Here is a 22,563-nt window from a genome sequence, read left to right on the forward strand (position 1 = left end):
ACTTGTCAATGTCGTCATTTGTCATGGGATCAGATCAGATTTAAATCATGAATATCAATGTAGCCTGGCTCAGCAAATTGACAGAGGAACGAAAGGATACAAGACAATTTTGAAAGAGATTTTCTAACTTTAAAAAAACCTGTATCAGCTGGGCTTGCGGAATATGGAATCATAATGATATGAAGCTGTATAGCATAGAAACTGTCCCTTGGCCCACTGCATCAATGCCAACCCCATGCCCGTCTATTGTTTACACAGCCAGGCTGAAGAAGGGTCCCGACCCGAAATGTCACCCATCCTTTCTTTCTCCAGTGATACTACCTGACCCGCTGAGATATTCCAGAGCTTTGTGTCCAGCTTTCCCATCTATACCAATCCTGCTTTCCTGCATTAGTTCAGTTTCTCTCTGTGTCTTGTTCATTCAGGTACCTGCCCAGATGTGCCTTAAATGTTATTACTGTTCCTACCTCTACCACCTCTTCTGGCAGCTCATTCCAGTTACCTATTATTCTTTGTGTAAAGAAAACATCCCTAAGAACCCTTCAAATCTCATCTCCGTCGCCTTAAACCTATGCCCTCTAGTTTTAGACAGTCCAACCACAAGAATCGGTTTCTGCCTAGCTATTAGTCCATGGCTCTCATAATTTTATCATGTCACATCTCGACCTTTTTCCCTTAAGGAAAAGCAGACCGAACCTATCCAATCTCTCTGCATAACACAAGCCCTCCAATCCAGGCAACATCCTTATGAATTTTAGAAACAAGGAACTGCAGATGTTGGTTTACCAAGGAAAGAACAAAATACTGGAATAACTCAATGGGTCAGGCAGTATCCCTGGAGAACATAGAAGGTGACGTTTTGGGTCAGGAACCCTCTTCAGATCCATATTCTCCAGGAATGCTGCCTGACCTATGAGGTTACTCCAGCATTTTGTGTCCATCCTTATGACCACCAGGTGGCACCACCAGCAGTGGCTGCCTCGCCAACAGTCTGTGGCCTTTCTTCTTTTTTGTTTTTTTTAGTACATGTTAAAGAGTATGTTTTAGTGTTCCTTGGTTTGTTTTATGTGGGGGGTGATGGGGGGGGGATTTGGGGGAAACCTTTTTCAATCATACCTCGACGGAGATGCGATTTTTCCCCGCATCGTATCTTCGTCCACATTGCGGCCTAACATCATGGAGTTGGCGGCCTTTCCTGGCGCTCCAAACCACGGGAGTCTGCAGGACTTTAACATCGCAGAACTTGCGATCTCTTTGCCGGGGATCGAAGCTCCAACCAAGCTCAGGAATTCTGTCCAATAAGGGTCTTTTCACCCTTACAATTTCTCAGTTCTATCCACAATGACTCTATATCTTCTGATTCCGTGTCACCCTTCGCAAGGGACTAAAGGGAGCTGAGATTCTCCCCCGATGCAGGTGCATGATCGCCCCGACGACAAAGGCCCGACCACTGGCTATGGGAGTCAAGATCGTCCCGTAAATGGGTTTGAGGCCTCCGACCACTGGAGGACAAAGAAGGGAAGAGATTGAACTTTTTCTCGCCTTCCATCACAGTGAGGAATGCGGAGGAGTCACTGTGGTGGATGTTCAAGTTAAAATGTATTTTGTGTGTTCTGTTGCTTTTTATTGGTATGACTGTCTGGCAAGTGAAATTCCGCATATATTGCAAAACATATTGGCTAATAATGTAGGATTATGACTATATGATACTTCGCGCATTCATATATAACACTTTTAATTCAGTATTCACCTCCCCTCACACCAGTTCCTATTTCACCTGACCGTACTCTCTTATCCCTCTTGAACTTTCCGTCCCATTAATTTGGGTGTATTTTGTAACTTTTCCTGTACTCTCTTCCCCTTTAACTCCATCCTCATACTCCCAATTTGTTAATACCTCCCTCCGGCTATTTAGTTTAAACCCACCCTTTTAAACCCACTGTTTAGTTTAAATCCACCAGTAATGACTTACATCAGGTAGCATTGATATAAAATCATAAGCATTTGCTTCCTTTGCCGCTTGCTCAATATCTTCATCAGTCGCGTCCTCTCGGCCATGGCGAATGTTTTCAGCAATTGTTGTAGCAAACAGAATTGGTTCCTGGCTCACAATGCCAATGTGTTGTCTCAAACACTTCACATTCAGTGTACGGATGTCATGCTCATCGAGAGTTATCTAAATTAACAGAAGCAATAGTTTTAATCTCTTTCCAGTAAAATAATTGTTTTGTTAAATAATATCAACATATTTTGATGTATTTCAGATTTCCACTATATTTTATTTTTCTTTTGATGTTGGGGTCTGGCCAAGCATCCTTGAACATTGCATGAAGCAAAAGAAGAAATTGCTGGAACTTGCAGAGATATTTGTTCCATTATTGAAGAAGACTACAAGGGCAACCCAAGGAACTACAAGCTGGTGGTACTTCCCATCAGTGGTGGGAAAGTTATTCAAGGGAATTCAGCAAGGCAGGATCTATCTGGATTTAGAAAGCAAGGTTTGATTGGAAAAAGTCAGCATTGCTTTGTAAGTGGGATATCATATCACACAAGCTTGATTCATTTTTTAAACGGATGAGCAAGAGTATTGACGAGGGTAATATGGTAAATATTGCTGACGTGGATTTTAGCAAGGCCTTTGACAAAGTCCCACAGGTTAGGATGGTTAAATCTAGTCCTATTTGCCTACCTTTGGCCCATATCCTTCTAAATCTTCCCAACCCATGTATCTGTCAAATTTCTTTTCTACACCTTCTTTACCTTTAGCTGTCTAGAATTTTGCATGTTACCTATGTGGAACGAGCTGCCAGAGGATGTAGTTGTGACAGGTACTATAATTGTATTTAAAAGACACTTGAACAGGTACATGTATAGGATAGGTTTAAAGAGATACAGGCCAAATGCAGGCAAATGGGATTAACCTAGGTCATCTTGGGTGGCATGGATCGGTTGGACAGAAGGGCCTGTTTCTGTGGTGTATGACTGCATGGCTGTATTACTCTAAATGGTCAGTAACTAAATAGCATGGGTGAGATTTAGTTGGTTGAAGGATTAGAGGGAAATGAAGACAACTTTTTCACTCATTGACCAGTTGAAACTCACTGCCTGAAAAAGGTGGTACAAGAAGGGCCGGTACTGTGCTATACAACTCCTTGACTCGTTAATTCTATTGTTGATATATTTATTTTATCTTCTGAAGAAATAATAGCAATATAGTAGTAACATTTCAGGGCACAGATTCATACCAGGACATATAAATAACGACTCATGTATGTGAAGGTTAGTCGATCAATTAAAAAGAAAATTGGTAAACTAAGGCTAAGGTACTGACCATCTGTCCCTGTGGACAATGAAAGCCGAGTCAAAAAAATTTTACTTTTTGCATCAATTCAAATAAACGATGAATATGTGCTTGTTTTCAGCTGTAGGTCTCAATGTATGCTTATAACCTGTAATAAGTCAATTAGGAACTGTTCTTCAAATAACAGTGAATTATTAAGTGCCACCGTAAGTATTTACTTTTCAGTGGAAAGTGATTTTTCAATAGTTCAACTCTCACTGAATACTATTTCTGAAGTTGTTTCTAAAACAAACCTCTTATTAATTTGCTAGGCACCAACATATAATTAACGATAGAGCAATGGGCAAAAAGTGATTGTTTTCTGTGGAACATTGGTGACTGCAGAGAGAATTAGATGAGGTGCATTGATCATGAAAGTCTTTGGATCGACACAAAATGATGGAGTAACTAAACGGGTCAGGCAGCATCTCTGAAGAAAATAGATTGGTGATGGAATGTCACCTCTCCACGTTCTTCAGAGATGCTGCCTGACCCACTGAGTTTCTCCATCATTTTGTGTCTGTCTTTGGCATGAACCAGCATCTGCAGTTTCTTGTTATTACATGAGAGTCTTAGAAAGGGCTAATGTACTTTAATGCAGATAACTGAGAGGTTTGTTTTGGGAAGTTGAACCAGGGCAGGACCTTTACAGTGAGTGGTAGATCCCTGGGAAGTGTTGGAAAGCAGATAGATCTGGAAATCCAAGTACATAGTTCCCTGAGGGTGGTAACAAAGGCTTTGGGTTCTCTGGCCTTCATCAATTAGGGTATTGAGTATAGATGTTGCGACATTATGTTACAGATGCAGAATACTTTGGTGAGCCTACATTTGAAGTACTATGTTCGGTTTTGGTCACCTAATCTATGAAGATGTCATTTAGCTGGAAGAGTGCAGAGAAGAATTATGAGGATATTGCCGGATGTTGAGGGCATGAACTGTAGGGAGCACAGGATGCTGAGGGGTGATCTTATAGAGGTCTATAAAATCATGAATAGAAAGAATGAATGCAGAGAGTCTTTTACTCAGGGCAGGGAAATCAAGCATGAGAGGACATAGGTTTAAGGTGAGAGGGGCAAGATTTAGGAGGAACTTTAGGAGCAACGTTCACTCTGAGCATTTTGGGTATGTGGAATGAGCTGCCAGAGGAGGTAGTATATAATTGTATTTAAAAGACACTTGAACAGGTACAAGTATAGGATAGGTTTAAAGGGATACAGGCCAAAGGCAGGAAAATGGGATTAACCTAGGTCATCTTGGTTGGTTGGCATGGATCGGTTGGACCGAAGGGCCTGTTTCTGTGCTGTATGACTCTATTACTCTAAATCGTCAGTAACGAAATGGCATGGGTGAGGGTTAACTGGTAGAAGGATTCGAGGGAAGTGAAGAAAACTTTTTCACTCATTGACTGGTTGGGTCTGAAACTCACTACCTTAAAAGGGTGGTAGAGCCAAACCTCCCTCATTGTACTATTGCTTTGTTATTGTAATACAATCTTCCAATGCTAGCATGTGACATTCTTTGCAGTTAATAGGTAAAGTTTTAATGCCAAGTTGCCAGCCAATGATTTGGCACGTGATTCAAGCCAAGCCTCTTCTTTCCATTTGACCTAGGTTGACACCACTGCGTGGAGTTATGTAAGCCATTGTACTTTCAGTACCTCAAAACACATGTACCTCTGTAACTGTACTTTCTGTATCTCTTACCTCTCCTGCTTCTGGGTCATAGAAACGCTGGAGCAGCTGAACTGTCGTGCTTTTACCACAGCCACTCGCTCCAACCAGTGCCATGGTCTGACCTCTTGTAATCTTCACATTCAAACCATTAAGAATCTACAGTTTAAGGAAAAACTACAGAGTTATAATCTTTTAACATAGTGATATAAAGTGACACATTTTTAAATTAAAGAACTTACAAGCACATTGCTATATTAAAATAACTTTTCATCCCTTGCTTTCTTTTTTTTTTGGTCCATATATTTTAGTCATGCTTTCTGATGGAAGATGGAAAGAATTAATAGCAAAATGTAAAATGTTTACATGTTCCTATTTAAAGAATTGCAATGACATTTTTGAACTGTGTAGTATTGATCCACCCTGATATACAGAGGAGAGGGGAGCTAGTTTGGGTAGTTCAGCATTGTAGAAAAAAAGTGGCAGAAGCTATCCGAACAAATGAGTTGAATTGGCAATGTTATGACACAATTGTACTGATAGGAACCTGAAGTTGATCTCACCCTTGCAGCTGTAACAACTGGTACACTGTTTCACTGTTTTCTCCCTCAAACAACAGTTTGTTAATCACATATACACTGATGAGCCAAAACATTAATGACCACCTGCCTAATATGCTGTTGGTTCTCCGTGTGGTGCCAAAACAGCGCCGACCCGCCAAGGCATGGACTCTACAAGACCCCTCAAGGTGTCCTGCGGTATCTGGCACCAAAACATTAGCAGCAGATCCTTCAAGTCCTGTAAGTTGTGATGTGGAGCCGCCGTGGATCGGACTTGTCGATCCAGCACATCCCACAGATGCTCAATCGGATTGAGATCTGGAGAATTTGGAGGCCACACCATGCACACTTTATCATGTTCCTCAAATCATTCCCAAACAATGTGTGCAGTGTGGCAGGGCACTTATCCTGCTGATAGAGGCCATTGCCATCAGGGAATACGTACACTCCAAAGACGTACAGGTATGTAGGTTAATTGGCTGGGTAAATGTGAAAAATTGTCCCTAGTGGGTGTAGGATAGTGTTAATGTACGGGGATCACTGGGCGGCACGGACTTGGAGGGCCGAAAAGGCCTGTTTCCGGCTGTAGATATATGATGATATGATGATGATGATGAATACCTTTGCCATGAAGGGGTGTACCTGGTCTGCAATGATGTTTAGGTAGGTGAACGTGTCAAATTGACGTCCACATGAATGGCCGCACCCAGGGTTTCCCAGCAGAACATTGCCCAGAACATCACATTCCCTCCACTGGCTTGTTGTCTTCCCACAGTGCATCCTGTTGCCATCACTTCCCCAGGTAAATGGCGCACACGTTCCTGGCCATCCATGTGATCTAAAAGAAAACGGGACTCATCGGACCAGGCGACCTTCTTCCACTGCTCTAAGGTCCAGTTCCGATGCTTGTGTGCCCAATGTAGGCGCTTTCGACAGTGGACAGGGGTCATCATGGGCACTCTGACAGACCAGTCTGCGGCTATGCAGCCCCATACGCAGCAGGGTGCGATGCACTGTGTATTGTGACACATTCCTCCAGTGTCCACCATTAAAATTTACTGTGACGTGCCACAGTAGACCTTTTGTCGGTTCGGACCAGAAGGGATAGCCTTCGTTGCCTTGCGCATCGATGAGCCTTGGGCGTCCAACCCTGTCGCCGGTTTGTGGTTTGTCCCTCCTCGGACCACTGTTGGTAGGTACTCACCACTGCTGACCAGGAGCACCCAACAAGCCTTGCCATTTCAGAAATGTTCTGACCCAGTTGTCTGGCCATAACAATTTGGCCCATGTCAAATTCACTCAAGTCTTTACTCCTGCTCATTTTTCCTGCATCCAACACATTAACTTCAAGAATTGACTGTTCACTTGCTGCCTGATATATCCCACCCCTTGACAGGTGCCATTGTAACAAGATAATCAATGTTATTCACTTCACCTGTCAGTGGTCATAATGTTTTGGCCCATGGCTTTAGTAAATTACTTTAACTTTTTTTTATAAGGAAATAACTGCAGATGCTGGTACAAATCGAAGGGGTTTTTTTGTGTTTTTTTTTTGAAAAGCATATGTACAAATAGAAATAAAAGACAAATTTCTTACAAAGTTCTTACATAGCTTCAATTTTTAAATTTTTAAAGAGAGAAAATAAAAAATAAAGAAGAAAGAAAAAAAAACTATAAACTATTGGAAAGAGAGAATAAGAAAATTTAAAAAAAGGTATAACCATAAAAATTAAAGGGGGTAGATCCAGGAGACAATAACTACAGTTGTACATCCAACCCTAAACTCAAGTTTCAACTTTAAATTTAAAATTTTTATTTTAGTCCTGTGCCAAACCCATTTACTTTTCTAAAAATTCAATAAATGGAGACCATATTTTAAAAAATAACTCAGGTTTGTCAATTAAGGCAAATCTTATTTTTTCCAAATGCAGGGTCTCTGTCATTTCCGTAATCCACATTTTAATTGTGGGGGTTATTGGTTTTTTCCAAAATTTAAGTATTAATTTTTTCGCAGTTATTAAACTGTAATCAAGAAAATGTACCTGACTTGTTGTAAAGTTTGTAGTATGTTCTGATAATCCTAATATAATTAATTTTGGATCCATATCCAATTGCTTGTTGATCACTTTAGAAACTATTAAAAAAATCTCCAACCAGAAATTTTGCATTTTTATGCAAGTTACGAAAATATGAGTTAAATTAGCTTCTTGAAATTGACATTTATCACAAATAGGAGAGATGCTAGGAAAAATCCTATTTAATTTCGTCTTCGAATAATGTAATCTATGTATTATTTTAAATTGTATTAAGGAATGTCTAGTATTTAATGAACATTGGTGTATATGTTGTAAACTTTTATCCCATATATCTTGCATTATGAGTTGATTCAATTCGTCCTCCCATGCTCGTCTATATGATTCTGATGACGGAATGTCAGTATCTAGGAGAGTATTATAAATAAAGGATATTAATTTATTTGAATTATAATGTCGATTCAGGCATACATCAAGAGTTTCAAGAGGCATACATCGAAGGTATTTATTCACAAAATGCTGGAGTAACTCAGCAGGTCAGACAGCATCTCGGGAGAGAAGGAATGGATGACGTTTCGGGTCGAGACCCTTCTTCAGACTGATGTCAGGGGGGCGGGACAAAGGAAGGATATAGGTGGAGACAGGAAGATAGAGGGAGATCTGGGAAGGAGGAGGGGAAGAGAGGGACAGAGGAACTATCTAAAGTTGGAGAAGTCGATGTTCATACCACTGGGCTGCAAGCTGCTCAGGCGAAATATGAGGTGCTGTTCCTCCAATTTCCGGTGGGCCTCACTATGGCACTGGAGGAGGCCCATGACAGAAAGGTCAGACTGGGAATGAGAGGGGGAGTTGAAGTGCTCGGCCACCGGGAGATCAGTTTGGTCAATGCGGACCGAGCGCAGGTGTTGAGCGAAGCGATCGCCGAGCCTGCGCTTGGTTTCGCCGATGTAAATAAGTTGACATCTGGAGCAGCAGATGCAATAGATGAGGTTGGAGGAGGTGCAGGTGAACCTTTGTCTCACCTGGAAAGACTGTTTGGGTCCTTGGATGGAGTTGAGGGGGGAGGTAAAGGGACAGGTGTTGCATCTCGTGCGGTTGCAGGGGAAAATGCCCGGGGATGGGGTGGTTTGGGTAGGAAGGGACGAGTGGACCAGGGAGTTACGGAGGGAACGGTCTCTGCGGAACGCAAAGAGGGGACGGGATGGGAAGAAATGGCCGGTGGTGGGGGTCCCGTTGTAGGTGACGGAAATGTTGGCGGATGATTTGTTGGATCCACTAGCTGGTGGGATGGAAGGTGAGAACGAGGGGGATTCTGTCCTGGTTGCGAGTGGAGGGAGGGGGAGCAAGAGCGGAGCTGCGGGATGTAGAAGAGACCCTAGTGGGAGCCTCATCTATAATGGAGGAGGGGAAGCCCCGTTTCCTGAAGAATAACATCTATAATGGAGGAGGGGAGTTAAAAGTTACTTAACTTTTTTTTAAGTAAGATAACAAAAACAACGGAAAAGATAAAGGAAACACATTCATTGGCATCCCTAGTGTGCTTCTCCCATCTTTCCATAAAAGATGCCTTGTTATAAATGCTGCATCTACAAAATGCAATTGCTGCCCTCCTGCGCTGCGTTAAATGTAGACCTCAGACAGGTTGGAACCACAAGAGATTACAGATGAAAGACAATCTGTCTGAGTGGTATACTGTCCAATGCCATGAACACTGAATTCTCAAATTTCAGATAACTCGCACAACCTCTGTTCCTTTCTCTCACCTCCCGATCCATCTAGATCCTATCACAAACCCCCTTTTTTTCAAACCCCATCGCACCCATCTCCATTCCCCTGTTACGTAGTTTCTTTCCCCTCCCTCACCTTGTTCCATCTGCCTACTGCCCACACACTCGACCCATTATGACTCCTCTCCCCTTCTCCTACAGTTCCCATATGCCCACCATAGTTCCACTTATCTCTTTCATTTATCAATTTGCCCTTTGATATCTTCACTTATCACCTTCTTTACAATGTCTATCTTCGTTTTACACTCTCAGACCTGATGCAAGGTCTTGACTTGAAACATCAACCATCCTTAGCTTTTGCAGATGCTGCCTGACCTGCCGAGTTCCTCCAGCAGTTCATTTTTTGCCTCAAACAGATTGATGTATTAATATCTAGGTTATTCAAAGATGACAGATTTTTGCTTGTGTAACAGCATCCACCAGATTCCCTTCTCCAAAAGACTTCAGAAAATGTAATGCAAGAGTCAAATTACTTCTGTGTGGTGGAGTTTTGCATCACATTCTGAAACCAGTATTAAATGTCCCCACAAATCTCCCTCTTCTCCCTATCATCCCAATGAGACTCTCTGATCTTGACAAATCTGCATCTTGATTCATTCATTCCACTTACTGTAATCAATTGGCAGATGAGATTTGTCCTAATCCTACCTTGACAAGGAAAATGTACATACCCCCTCTGGCAGTCCCATTGACTTGTTTTCTAATTGTGTTTTACACAAACGATCTTCTTTATTACAGCTTTTAAAAATTTCACTCTATTTCAGAATTTATGTGTAAATATTGTTTTTGTGTATTGTCTGAATCTATGTACCTGGAATGCTGCTGCAAGCAAGATTGTTTGCTGTACCTGTACCTCACCATGCGTGTGCATATGACAATACAACTTGACTCGACTTACCCTTGCAACCACAGGCAATATGTCTTTTCGCTAGTTGCCTTCCTACCATCAGGGGAATCAAACATACTTAGTCAAGGGCTTTTTGATTTATTGATAAAATAACATAAATTAGTACTCTTGTCTTGTTTTTTGTAAAGTATATTGACATAAGCAAATGAAATAAACATTAATGAAGCATACTTTTCTGTCTGGTCTGTTTGGATAGTTGAAATGAATATCCTTGAATTCAATGTCTCCTTTGATACTATTAAGCTTATGACCATCATTGGAGCTGCTATCTATAGGACGATGCTGAAAACAAAGACACGCAAAGACAAAGATTTACATTGTAATAATTTAAATAGATAATTAAATCACTTCCATGGTAGCTGAGCATGTAATACATATTGCAATGCAATATAAATTATTTTTATGTTCCCCAGCGATTTTGTTTTCTTTCTACATTTCTACTATTATTATTATCTACAGTTTTACTAGGGTGACTCCCTTGTATCCCATCTGTTTGGGTATATTTTTGTGCATAACGGGCATAGTGGGACTAGTGTAGATGGGACATGTTGGTCGTTGTGGGCAAGTTGGGCCAAAGGACCTGTTTCCACACTGTATGACTCTGTAACTCTATAATGAATGCCTGTGAGAAGTTCCATCAATGGGCCACCACCAACACATTTTCTTTCAGCCAAAAGCTGGTTCAGATATCAAAATAAAGAAACCTTGTCTGTTTTTTGGAATCCATGGCCTGAGATTCCTCCTGGTTAAATAGCCGAAACAGCTAAAACTGGAATGAACCACTGATCTCTGTTTATCCATAGCACCATCGGACGACTCTCCGTTAAATATATACCAGAAATGTTAAAGATTAGAAGGCATAGGTTTAGGGTGAAGGGGAGCGAAGTTCAAAAGAGATGTGAGGGAAAAGTTAATTTACAGAAGGGTGGTGAGTCCCTAGAATGCACGGCCAGGGGAGGTGGTGGAGGCAGATACAATATTGATGTTTAAGAAGCTTTTAGATAGACACATGAATATGTAGGGAATGGAGGGATATGGATCATGTGCAGACGGAGGAGATTAGTTTATCTTGGCATCATGTTCAGCATAGACATTGTGGGCCAAAGGGCCTGTTCCTGTGCTGTACTTTTCTTTGTTCTATGTTCTATGAAAGCTAAACATGAGGAAGATGCAAAAGATGTTATTTACCTTTGCAATGAGACCATATACTTCATAGGCAGCAGTTTGAGCCTTTGAAACACCTTCTAGGTTTGCTAGTCCCTGACCAAGTGAGAATGCTCCTACCATCACTGAGAAAAGGATCTGTATGAATGAAATAAGGTTAATCACTCAGTAGAACTTATTTCACCTGGACCATTGAAAGGCCTTTTCAAAAGCTGTGCAAAGTAGATGATTTATGTTATATGACAGTATAACTTTTATCAACATATATCACTGAAAACTGGATCAAGTGGGTTAAGGAATACTGGTGAAAATGAAAGGAGCTTATTTATCTTAACAATTGAACAGGGTCTCAAATGCGAACAGATGCACTGAAACAATGACAAAATTAAGGATGTGTGCTTATTCTAATTCCCGCAAGAGAATGAGACTGAATGTTTGATCCTTGAGGATCTTACAGAAGATTAATGACAGTCCCATTAATTCTAAGTGCATAATATGTTCTCATTTTGTCTGTGAGCCAGACATGACATGGTACACATTTAGATCAATAGTGATAAGGGGCACAAAGTAGATGGGTGGAAAATGAAAGGGACAATAGAAATAACTATAATTTGGTTACACAAGAGTATCTCTCTCTTTTCTGGCGGTTATTGATGTTTAAAAATATCGTTTCAGTTATTGAGGCATCAACAGCAGGGGTAGAGTTTCTGCCTTACTTCACCAGAGACCCAGGTTTGCACCTGACTACATTTGCAGTCTGTACAGAGTTTGTACGTTCTCCCAGTGACTGTGTTGGTTATCTCCACTTTCCTCCCACACTCCAAAGACATACAAATTTGTAGGTTAATCGCCTTTGGTAAAAATTGTAAATCGTCCCTAACGTGTAAGATAGTGCTAGTGTCCGGGGTGATTGCTGGCCGTCGTTGGATTCGGTGGGCCGAAGCACCCATCTCTGCACTGTACCGATAAAATGTCTAAAAGCTAAACACTGGTGTTTCCTCTCTGTGTTTAGCAACCTTCAATTCTATAGCCTGTTCAGAGAACAAATATAAAATATGGCAGGTATTTGTTAAAGCATTGTACAAAATTCTAGTAACCATTTAGCAATGAAAATACATACTCACAATCCAAATTCGTCCGACTGAATAATTTTCTGGCTCGTCAACAACCAACTTTGAGCCATACCAAAATGCTAGAGCATAGGTGCAGAAAATTAAAAACTGTGATACACCAATTGAAATATTTGTGGTGATAGATTTTTTTACTCCAAGTTCCTTGGCTTGCTTTAGGTTGACTTTATACCTGGAATAAAGAAAAACAAAGGTGATTTTTGGGGCACAATTTTTCTATCGCTGTCTATTAAAACTATATCCATAATGCTGTGGTTCCACTTCCAACTGTTACTAAATTTACCTGTGTTAACTCAGCTTTAATGTGATAGGTTTAAATAGAGTGACAGAGTCATATAGCATAGAAACAGGCCCAACAGCCCACACTGACTAACATGTCCCACCTATACTATTCCCACCTGCCTGCATTTGGCCCATATCCCTCTAAACCGATCCTGAATGAAAATTAAATCCCAATCACATGATTTAATGCTCATTGAAATTTGCATTGGCACACAGTATGGTTTCTAAAAGGTGACCTTTGGGAGTTTTCATGGATCATGTTCTGTACAGAATACATGGGTTGGTAGACATTAATCTTGACAAGAATATCAGTGAGACTGGGGGACATATTGTGATGGTGGCGCTTAGGGAGTTGAGTCAGATGTAATGGGTGATATGTGGGCAAGCAGCTTATTTCCAGATCCTGATTAATTTAATAACAGAATATGATTACATATTTTGCCATCTGGCTGCAGAAATCCCAATTGAAAAACTGACTGTGCAATTGGTCAGTCCACTTTACAGCGGGAGAATCGAATGAGGGAGATAAGGAGTAGGAAAGGCCGAGGACAAGGTTGTGTAGATCCCAGTATTCACAAAGGGCGATTAAGGACCAACATCACGGATGGGGCTCGATGGATTATGGGAGAGGGGAAAGGTTAAAAGATGGGAAGATGAAAAAGATCAGGAGAAGAACAGTCGTTTTGATGGATTGGAAGAGCTGGAGATAAATTGTCAGGGTTATGAAGAGGTGGGAGAGTTGAGTGGATTGGAATGGAAGAGTTGTGGGCCATTCCAGAAGTATTATAGAGATTAGGAACAGCAAAAACTGATTGCAAGGGTTAGAGGATATGGAATTGGAAATGCTTGGATAATTAATTGATTTTGTTATCAGTTCAGGGGAGTGAAATTAGTTGGAGATTATATTGTAGGGGAGAAAAGAGCTGGGAATTATTGATTGGAATGAGCAGAAAAACACCTCGGTGGTTAAAATTTGAGAAATTAACAGTGCAAGGAGATTAGAACAATTCAACTGAAGAGTTGAGGGACATCAGAACAGATGAAAACCTCAAAGGGGTAAGGAGGATTGGAGAAGTAATACCATTACAGAGAAGGATCAGTGAAAATAGAATTGAAGGCGGTAGAAGGGATCAAAAAAAGAGACGTGAAAAGCGCTTAAGGCTTGGATAAACAAGATTCCAGGCGGATTCAATAAAAATGAGATACAAGCAACTGCAGGTGGTGGAATCTGAAACTATAAACATCCTGCTGGAGGAAATCAGTGGGTCTGAACTGTTCAATTCTTTGGAATGTTAATTGGTAGATTCAGTTAAAGTAGAGGCGTGGTACATAGTTCTAATTATAGAGCCACTTTTCAGATGTGGGGAATCAAGTCGTTTTAGGGGAAGGTGAAAAGCATTCTATAGACAATAGACAATGGACAATAGGTGCAGGAGTAGGCCATTCGGCACTTCAAGCCAGCACCGCCATTCAATGTGATCATGGCTGATCATTCTCAATCAGTACCTCGTTCCTGCCTTCTCCCCACACCCTCTGACTCCGCTATCCTTAAGAGATCTATCTAGCTCTCTCTTGAATGCATTCAGAGAATTGGCCTCCACTGCCTTCTGAGGCAGAGAATTCCATTCTGCGTTCTTTCATCTCACATGTTCTGTGACAAAGCCACTTATCTACAGCTCTCTTCAGCTGCTAGAAAGTTAAGCAGCTAATGCTCCTTAATATAGTTAAGCAAGCAACCCATCTCTTATAAGTAGATCCCTTGACCTATCATACTCCCAAACCACTTCACCTAAAACTGATAGTCAATAGACTTTGGTGATGTTGGTTTGAGATTTCTAACATTTTTTCAACTCATTTATTATGCAAACAATTCATACTCATGTTCCATGTTTCATCTCCCAGTAAATATTCTATTTGCATTCATTGAGATCATTGCCTCTTTAATCATATCTCATCCATTCCAATTCGGAAGTATATTTGACCCCAACTTTATCAATCCAGTATCTCAAGGACACCTGGCTTTTAAATGAGAAAATAAAAAATTGGGGCAAGATCAGACTTTTTGGAGATTTGGAAGTGCAAGATGGTGTGGGAATGTGGTCACCCTCTGCATGTTGTTCCGGAGTGGGATCTACTGTACTTGTGTACGGTATGATTTGACTGGATTACATGCAGACCAAGCTTTCGTCTACATAATAAACTAAACTATTTTTGGGCGGTACGGTGGCGCAACGGTAGAGTTGCTGCTTTACAGCGAATGCAGCGCCGGAGACTCAGGTTCGATCCTGACTACGGGTGCTGTACTGTACGGAGTTTGTACGTTCTCCCCGTGACCTGCGTGGGTTTTCTCCGAGATCTTCGGTTTCCTCCCACACTCCAAAGACGTACAGGTATGTAGGTTAATTGACTGGGTAAATGTAAAAATTGTCCCTAGTGTGTGTAGGATAGTGTTAATGTGCGGGGATCGCTGGGCGGCGCGGACTTGGTGGGCCGAAAAGGCCTGTTTCCGCGCTGTATCTGAAATATGAAAAATATAATATGAAACTAAAACAAATTATTATTGCACTGATTTTTTTCAAATCACTTCCTTTTGCACATTAATTACTTCCTGCCAAGAGCAGGGACGATAGATTGATCGATTGAAGAAAGCTATGGTGACCAATAATCAAGCAGCAACTGATTGGCACCGAGTATTTTTTTACTCTAAAACGTTATGGTGTGTAACCTTCAGGTGTGGAATGAAACTTACTTTGCTAAAGCTTTCTGTTGTCCATTGAATGCAAAGACAGTCCTGATTGCCATGAGAACTTCTTCACTTACAGCACCTGCCTTGGCATAGGCTTTCAATTCTGCTTTGGTCAGTGATGTTAAAATCTATTTAAAATGAGATTAAATGGTGAAAATAAACAACATCAATTTAATCACAGATTGAACTGGGAAACCCAAATTACATAAACAAACAAATTATTCATAAAGTAGTATTTAGCTCAATTGTATTAATTCTGTGATGAGAGAGCTGATAGCCTCTGCATTCCACCAGATTATTGCTTCATAAATGATTTGGCAGGGGTGAAGAAATGGACAGCTGATTTCATTTTATTGTCCATTCTGCACATCTCAGGTTTTTTGTGTGATAAAACATTTCCTTTTTATCAATCCTCAAGTTTCATTTTGCCAATTTGAAACTTTACCCAGATTATCACTCCTGTTTAATATTTTTTAATTAAAAGTTTTATTTTTGTTTTATAATGTTTTAAGAAGTTTATGTGCCTTCCAGAAATTCACTTCTCAGATCTCTCCTTTTGGGAAGGGAACCCAGAATTCCCCAGTCTTGCTCATGACTCAGACTAAAGATGTTGGGAACGATCTTCAGGCACAATTGTCCCATTGACATTTGAATCCCTTGTGCCTTGGCAACAAGACTGAACAGAAGGATGCTGAATCTATGGAATTCATTGCCACAGACAGCCGTAAAGGCTAAAACATTGGGTATTTTTAAAGCAAAGATTGACAGGTTCTTGATTAGTAAGGGAATCAAAGGTTATGAGGAGAAAGTGAGAAAATGGTGTTGAGAGGGAAAACTAGATCAGCCATGGTCGAATGGAGGAGTAGACTCGATGGGCCAAATGGACTCATTCTGCTCCTATGTGTTATGTTCTTCTAAGGAGATAATTTTAAATCCCAATCTGCAGGGTGTTATGGAGATAATTTGGATGGGGAGGAAATGGTGGAGACTGTTTGGCCTACCTCTTCTTCTATGTTTACACTTCTCAATTTACGACAATTCCAGCAAGCAGCCTCACCAACCTTCATGATTTACCTTGCTGGCCTGCAACCAAATGGACTAACTGATTCTCCCTCATCACCACCTGCTCCCCTCCTCCCTGTGTTACAATTACATAGTCTTCAAAGTATTAAACATATTAATTGTCTATATATTTGTTCTTACCCTCCCTAACTTCTGCATTTGCAAAGTTATTAAATTATCTTTTTGCATCTTAGTTTTTGACCTGATATCTGAAAGGTTATAATCGTTTTTGCTGCACAGATGTATTTTTGATCAGCAAAATTGGTATAACACTACCTGATCAGCAGAATTAGTACAGTGATATCTATAATAAAATCACTTCATGGAGTATTTTGTATGATTTGATTTAATTGAACTCATTTAACCTCATTACAGTTATCAAAGATCATGCATTTTTCATTACTTTACCTTTGAGAATGCACACTACAATTGCCTCCTTATCTATTCCAACAATATCAGATACTCAATGCATATTGAATCCCACTTCCTCACGTGTAGGAAAGAACTGCTGATGCTGGTTGACACAAAATGCTGGAGTAACTCAGCCGGACAACCAGTATCTCTGGAGAGAAGGAAAGGGTGACATTCAGGTCGAGTCCCTTCGTCTGAAGAAGGGTCTCGACCCGAAACGTCATCCATTCCTTCTCTCCATAGATGCTGCCTGTCCCGCTGAGTTACTCCAGCATTTGTGTCTACCCACTTCTTCATGTATGGGTGCTCTTTAAAAAATGTGTTGTGCTTATACCTTTATCCATACAGTTACTGAGATGACAAGGAAAGGAGAAATTGCCAATATGACCAAAGTAAGTTTCCATCCATGGATAAATCCAATTATAATTCCTGTTAAAAAAGTGGTGGTGAGTTGAATGAATATGCTGAGTTTGTCCGAAAGTCCTTCTTTGATGATTTTAATATCACTGTGAATATAAAAAGAATAGAGTATCATGCTCCCTCATCAACGATTACTTCATGGTGAACAGTGTCACTTCACTTTCTATGACTAGGGAATTTCAATTCATATTCATCAATGGTTATATTCTAACAAGTATTTTTCTCCTGCAATAACTAATTATATAACTGGTTAAATCTTTATTGTATTCTTTTATAAACTAATAAGATATTTGGAGACTGCAAGCAAAAGTTGTCACACCCTCCATATGGAAATAGTGGAAGCATTGGAGATCATTTTTCAATGTTCTATAGATTCAGGATCAGTTCCTGTGGATTGGAGAATAGCAAATGTTATCCCACTTTTTAAGAAAGGAGGGAGAGAGAAAACGGGTAATTATAGACCAGTTAGTCTGACATCAGTGGTGGGGAAAATGCTGGAGTCAATTATAAAAGACGAAATTGCTGAGCATTTGGATAGCAGTAACGGGATCGTTCCGAGTCAGCATGGATTTACGAAGGGGAAATCATGCTTGACAAATCTACTGGAATTTTTTGAGGATGTAACTAGGAAAATTGACAAGGGAGAGTCAGTGGATGTGGTGTACCTCGACTTTCAGAAAGCCTTCGACAAGGTCCCACATAGGAGATTAGTGGGCAAAATTAGGGCACATGGTATTGGGGGTAGGGTACTGACATGGATAGAAAATTGGTTAACAGACAGAAAGCAAAGAGTGGGGATAAATGGGTCCCTTTCGGAATGGCAGGCAGTGACCAGTGGGGTACCGCAAGGTTCGGTGCTGGGACCCCAGCTATTTACGATATACATTAATGACTTAGACGAAGGGATTAAAAGTACCATTAGCAAATTTGCAGATGATACTAAGTTGGGGGGTAGTGTGAATTGTGAGGAAGATGCAATAAGGCTGCAGGGTGACCTGGACAGGTTGTGTGAGTGGGCGGATACATGGCAGATGCAGTTTAATGTAGATAAGTGTGAGGTTATTCACTTTGGAAGTAAGAATAGAAAGGCAGATTATTATCTGAATGGTGTCAAGTTAGGAGGAGGGGGGGTTCAACGAGATCTGGGTGTCCTAGTGCATCAGTCAATGAAAGGAAGCATGCAGGTTCAGCAGGCAGTGAAGAAAGCCAATGGAATGTTGGCCTTCGTAACAAGAGGAGTTGAGTATAGGAGCAAAGAGGTCCTTCTACAGTTGTACCGGGCCCTGGTGAGACCGCACCTGGAGTACTGTGTGCAGTTTTGGTCTCCAAATTTGAGGAAGGATATTCTTGCTATGGAGGGCGTGCAGCGTAGGTTCACTAGATTAATTCCCGGAATGGCGGGACTGTCGTATGTTGAAAGGCTGGAGCGATTGGGCTTGTATACACTGGAATTTAGAAGGATGAGGGGGGATCTTATTGAAACATATAAGATAATTAGGGGATTGGACACATTAGAGGCAGATAACATGTTCCCAATGTTGGGGGAGTCCAGAACAAGGGGCCACAGTTTGAGAATAAGGGGTAGGCCATTTAGAACGGAGATGAGGAAGAACTTTTTCAGTCAGAGGGTGGTGAAGGTGTGGAATTCTCTGCCTCAGAAGGCAGTGGAGGCCAGTTCGTTGGATGCTTTCAAGAGAGAGCTGGATAGAGCTCTTAAGGATAGCGGAGTGAGGGGGTATGGGGAGAAGGCAGGAACGGGGTACTGATTGATAGTGATCAGCCATGATCGCATTGAATGGCGGTGCTGGCTCGAAGGGCTGAATGGCCTACTCCTGCACCTATTGTCTATTGTCTATTGTTTCAGCAAACTCCAACAAATGGATTTACAATTTACATTCTGACATTGAAAAGCTCAACACTTTATATCTGTACATGAAATTGGGTTGAAATTGGGTTGATAAATAAGCAGATTAGTGATAGAATATCTTAGGCAGTTCTAACCCATATATATTTATTGCAATTTAATATTATATTGAAGCATTTAAAACATATTTAAATCATTTAAAGATTTTAAAGCTTAGTTACTTACTTTGTCAGCCTTGTATTTAGTTCACCTATTTGATGTGCATCAAACCATGCCATCTCTTGATGAAGAATTGCATGGAAGTACTTTTGCCGTATTCTTGCAGTTTGTCTTTGACCAGAAACTGAAATCATTGTGATATGTATTGATCCTAAAACTAACGTTGCACATCCAATTGCCACAAAATAGTACGCATTTCTATGATAATAAAAGTTTGCATTAATAATGTGGAAACTGCAAATACAATCAATTACAATGATCAATTTTAATGTTCAATAATACTTTTACCGTGTCATTTCAGCTTCTAAGTCCAATCCAGGTACTTGAAAACATGTTTCTGTTGAACTGTTGTTGAATGCTGTTAAGACTAATGGAATATTTATATATTTAAATTAATATTTGATTAACACAAATGCATTCATCTGAGTGGCAATATACTATATTGTATATCAGAAAACATTCAGAAATAAAAACAGAAAATGCCTGAAACACTCAGCAGATCGTGTAGTTTCTGTGAAAAGGGATGTTTTGTCCTTCCTCTCCACCCTTCCAGCATTCTTTCATTCTCCCTTACAATCAGTCTGAAGAAGGGTCCTGATCCAAAACGTCACCTATCCATGTTCTCCAGACATGCTGCCTGATCCACTGAGTTATTCCAGCACTTAGTGTAAACCAGCGTCTGCAGTTCCATGTTTCTACACCCAATAATTTGATTATCTTCAGGTCATAAATTGTCTACTGAATTTATAAATGTTTTTTCTAAATAATATCACAATACAGTTCAGTACCTGCACTAGAGATATTCGGGGGAGTTCCACTCTGGACAAAATTGTCAATCAGCCGTCCAAAGATAACGGTCACGAGCACCCGAGAGATCCCATGCGCTATTGCACAGAGGATTCCAATTATTATCATTAGGATGTCGAATCTATCAGCAAAACAAAACTATAAATGAAAATATTTTTCGTCAGTTGATGTAACTAAATATTTTTAGAAAAATTCTTTGCACTTGCATGATAATCATAAAATTAGTCTCTTATTCATCAAAGATTTTGTACCCAAATGGCTGAAAAAATTCAACACCAAATTTGGATGATATAGATGACAACCAACAACGGGCCCAGCATTGATCCCACTCGTCATGGTCCTGCAGTCCACCATCACCATCGGCTTCCTGCCATGAAGTCCGTTTTATATCTAGTTAGCTAGTTCTCCCGGGACACCATGCAATCTCATCTCCCTAATTATCACTTTCGCTTGATTACTCCAATATTTTCCTGACCAATGTCAAGGACTTAAACCTCCAATAACTTTAATTTAGTCAAAATTTCAATGGCACAATTCTAATTTGCACAAGTTTCATTTGTCTTCCATTTCTGCAGTCACTGAACTAGATTTCCTCTGGGCCTCAAATTTAATCATCTCATTCTGAGTTTAAACATTTTGGAGCCTTTCCCTTTCGTGTCACTAAATTTCTCTCATCTTACATATCTGTACCCCTCCCCCCCAGTTGTGACTGACCAACAACTGTTTCATATATAACTGTTTCATGTTGCAGTTGTGTAAGACATTGGTGAGACTGCATTTAGAGTATTGTGTTCAGTTCTGGGCACCACGTAATAGGAAAAATGTTGTCAAGCTGGAAAGGGTACAGATAAGATTTACGAGGATGTTGCCAGGACTAGAAGGTCTGAGCTATAAGGAGAGGTTGAATAGGCTGGGGCTCTATTCCCTGGAGTGCAGGAGGATGAGGGGTGATCTTATAGAGGTGTATAAAATCATGAGAGGAATAGATCGGGTAGATGCACAGAGTCTCTACTTGAAAGAGTAGGTGAATCAAGGACCAGAGGTCATAGGTTTAAGGTGAATGGGAAAAGATTTAATAGGAATCTGAGGGGTAACTTTTTCATACAAAGGGTGGTGTGTGTACGAAACAAGTTGCCAAAGGAGGTAGTTGAGGCTGGGACTATCCCAGCTTTTAAGAAGCAGACAGGTACATGGATAGGACAGGTTTGGAGGGATATGGCCCAAATTCAGGCAGGTAGGACTAGTGTAGCTGGGACATGTTGGCCAGTGTGAGCAAGTAGGGCCGAAAGGTTTGTTTCCACACTGTATCACTCTATGACTCTATAGGCAAGGGACATTTCTCATTCATCTATAGGTGGCCTGGTATAATTCACAGGGTAGTGTACAGTATATGCATGTATGGTAAGCCATTTAGTCCCACCCACTGGTCACGATGGGCATTAGGTTTAATCTCCCAATTCTTTTAAACCAACCACCTTTCAGTGTAGAATAATATTATCTTTTCAAAATCCTTTGTGCAACTGCATGTTGACTTCTGTGATAAGTAAGAGGATATTCAAATTGCTTGTAGTCTACGGCATTTTATAAAATTATTTTTCTCTTTTCTTCCAATCAGTGATAATTTCATATTCCTCACATTCCTTCAGATGCCAGTTTTTTTGTACCATTTACTTGAAAATTGTAGAAATTTTGCATTTTCCTCACATTTAACTTCCTCTTGCAACTTTATATTAACAGTAAACATTGATTCTTCAGAAAACGGGGCTTCCCCTCTTCCATTTATAGATGAGGCTCTCACTAGGGTCTCTTCTACATCCCGCAGCTCCGCTCGTGCTCCCCCTCCCCCCACTCGCAACAAGGACAGAATCCCCCTCGTTCTCACCTTCCACCCCACCAGCCAGCGTATCCAACAAATTATCCACCAACATTTCCGTCACCTACAACGGGACCCCACCACTGGCCACATCTTTCCATCCCCTCCCCTCTCTGCATTCCGCGGAGACCGTTCCCTCCGTAACTCCCTGGTCCACTCGTCCCTTCCTACCCAAACCCCCGGGCACTTTCCCCTGCAACGGCACGAAATGTAACACCTGTCTCTTTACCTCCCCCCTCAAATCCATCCAAGGACCCAAACAGTCTTTCCAGGTGAGACAAAGGTTCA

At 40.8% G+C, this 22,563-nt stretch overlaps 1 protein-coding gene across 1 annotated transcript in view; it reads right to left on the reverse strand.

The window, feature by feature from the left end:
• Positions 1-20,389, reverse strand: part of LOC144605985 (ATP-dependent translocase ABCB1-like) — a 60,881-nt gene extending 40,492 nt beyond the window's left edge. The window contains exons 1-10 of the mRNA XM_078421722.1: positions 20,384-20,389; positions 19,884-19,962; positions 19,602-19,793; positions 17,427-17,598; positions 15,623-15,747; positions 12,586-12,763; positions 11,486-11,599; positions 10,469-10,579; positions 5,044-5,169; positions 1,973-2,176 (exon numbers count right to left, since the gene is read on the reverse strand). Coding sequence (XP_078277848.1) covers positions 1,973-2,176; positions 5,044-5,169; positions 10,469-10,579; positions 11,486-11,599; positions 12,586-12,763; positions 15,623-15,747; positions 17,427-17,598; positions 19,602-19,793; positions 19,884-19,891 — 1,230 coding nt within the window. The 5' untranslated portion in view covers positions 19,892-19,962; positions 20,384-20,389. The remainder of the gene's footprint in view (positions 1-1,972; positions 2,177-5,043; positions 5,170-10,468; positions 10,580-11,485; positions 11,600-12,585; positions 12,764-15,622; positions 15,748-17,426; positions 17,599-19,601; positions 19,794-19,883; positions 19,963-20,383) is intronic.
• Between the last annotated feature and the right edge of the window lie 2,174 nt (positions 20,390-22,563).

Source organism: Rhinoraja longicauda, chromosome 2, assembly GCF_053455715.1.
Source record: "Rhinoraja longicauda isolate Sanriku21f chromosome 2, sRhiLon1.1, whole genome shotgun sequence".
Classification (NCBI taxonomy): domain Eukaryota; kingdom Metazoa; phylum Chordata; class Chondrichthyes; order Rajiformes; family Arhynchobatidae; genus Rhinoraja; species Rhinoraja longicauda.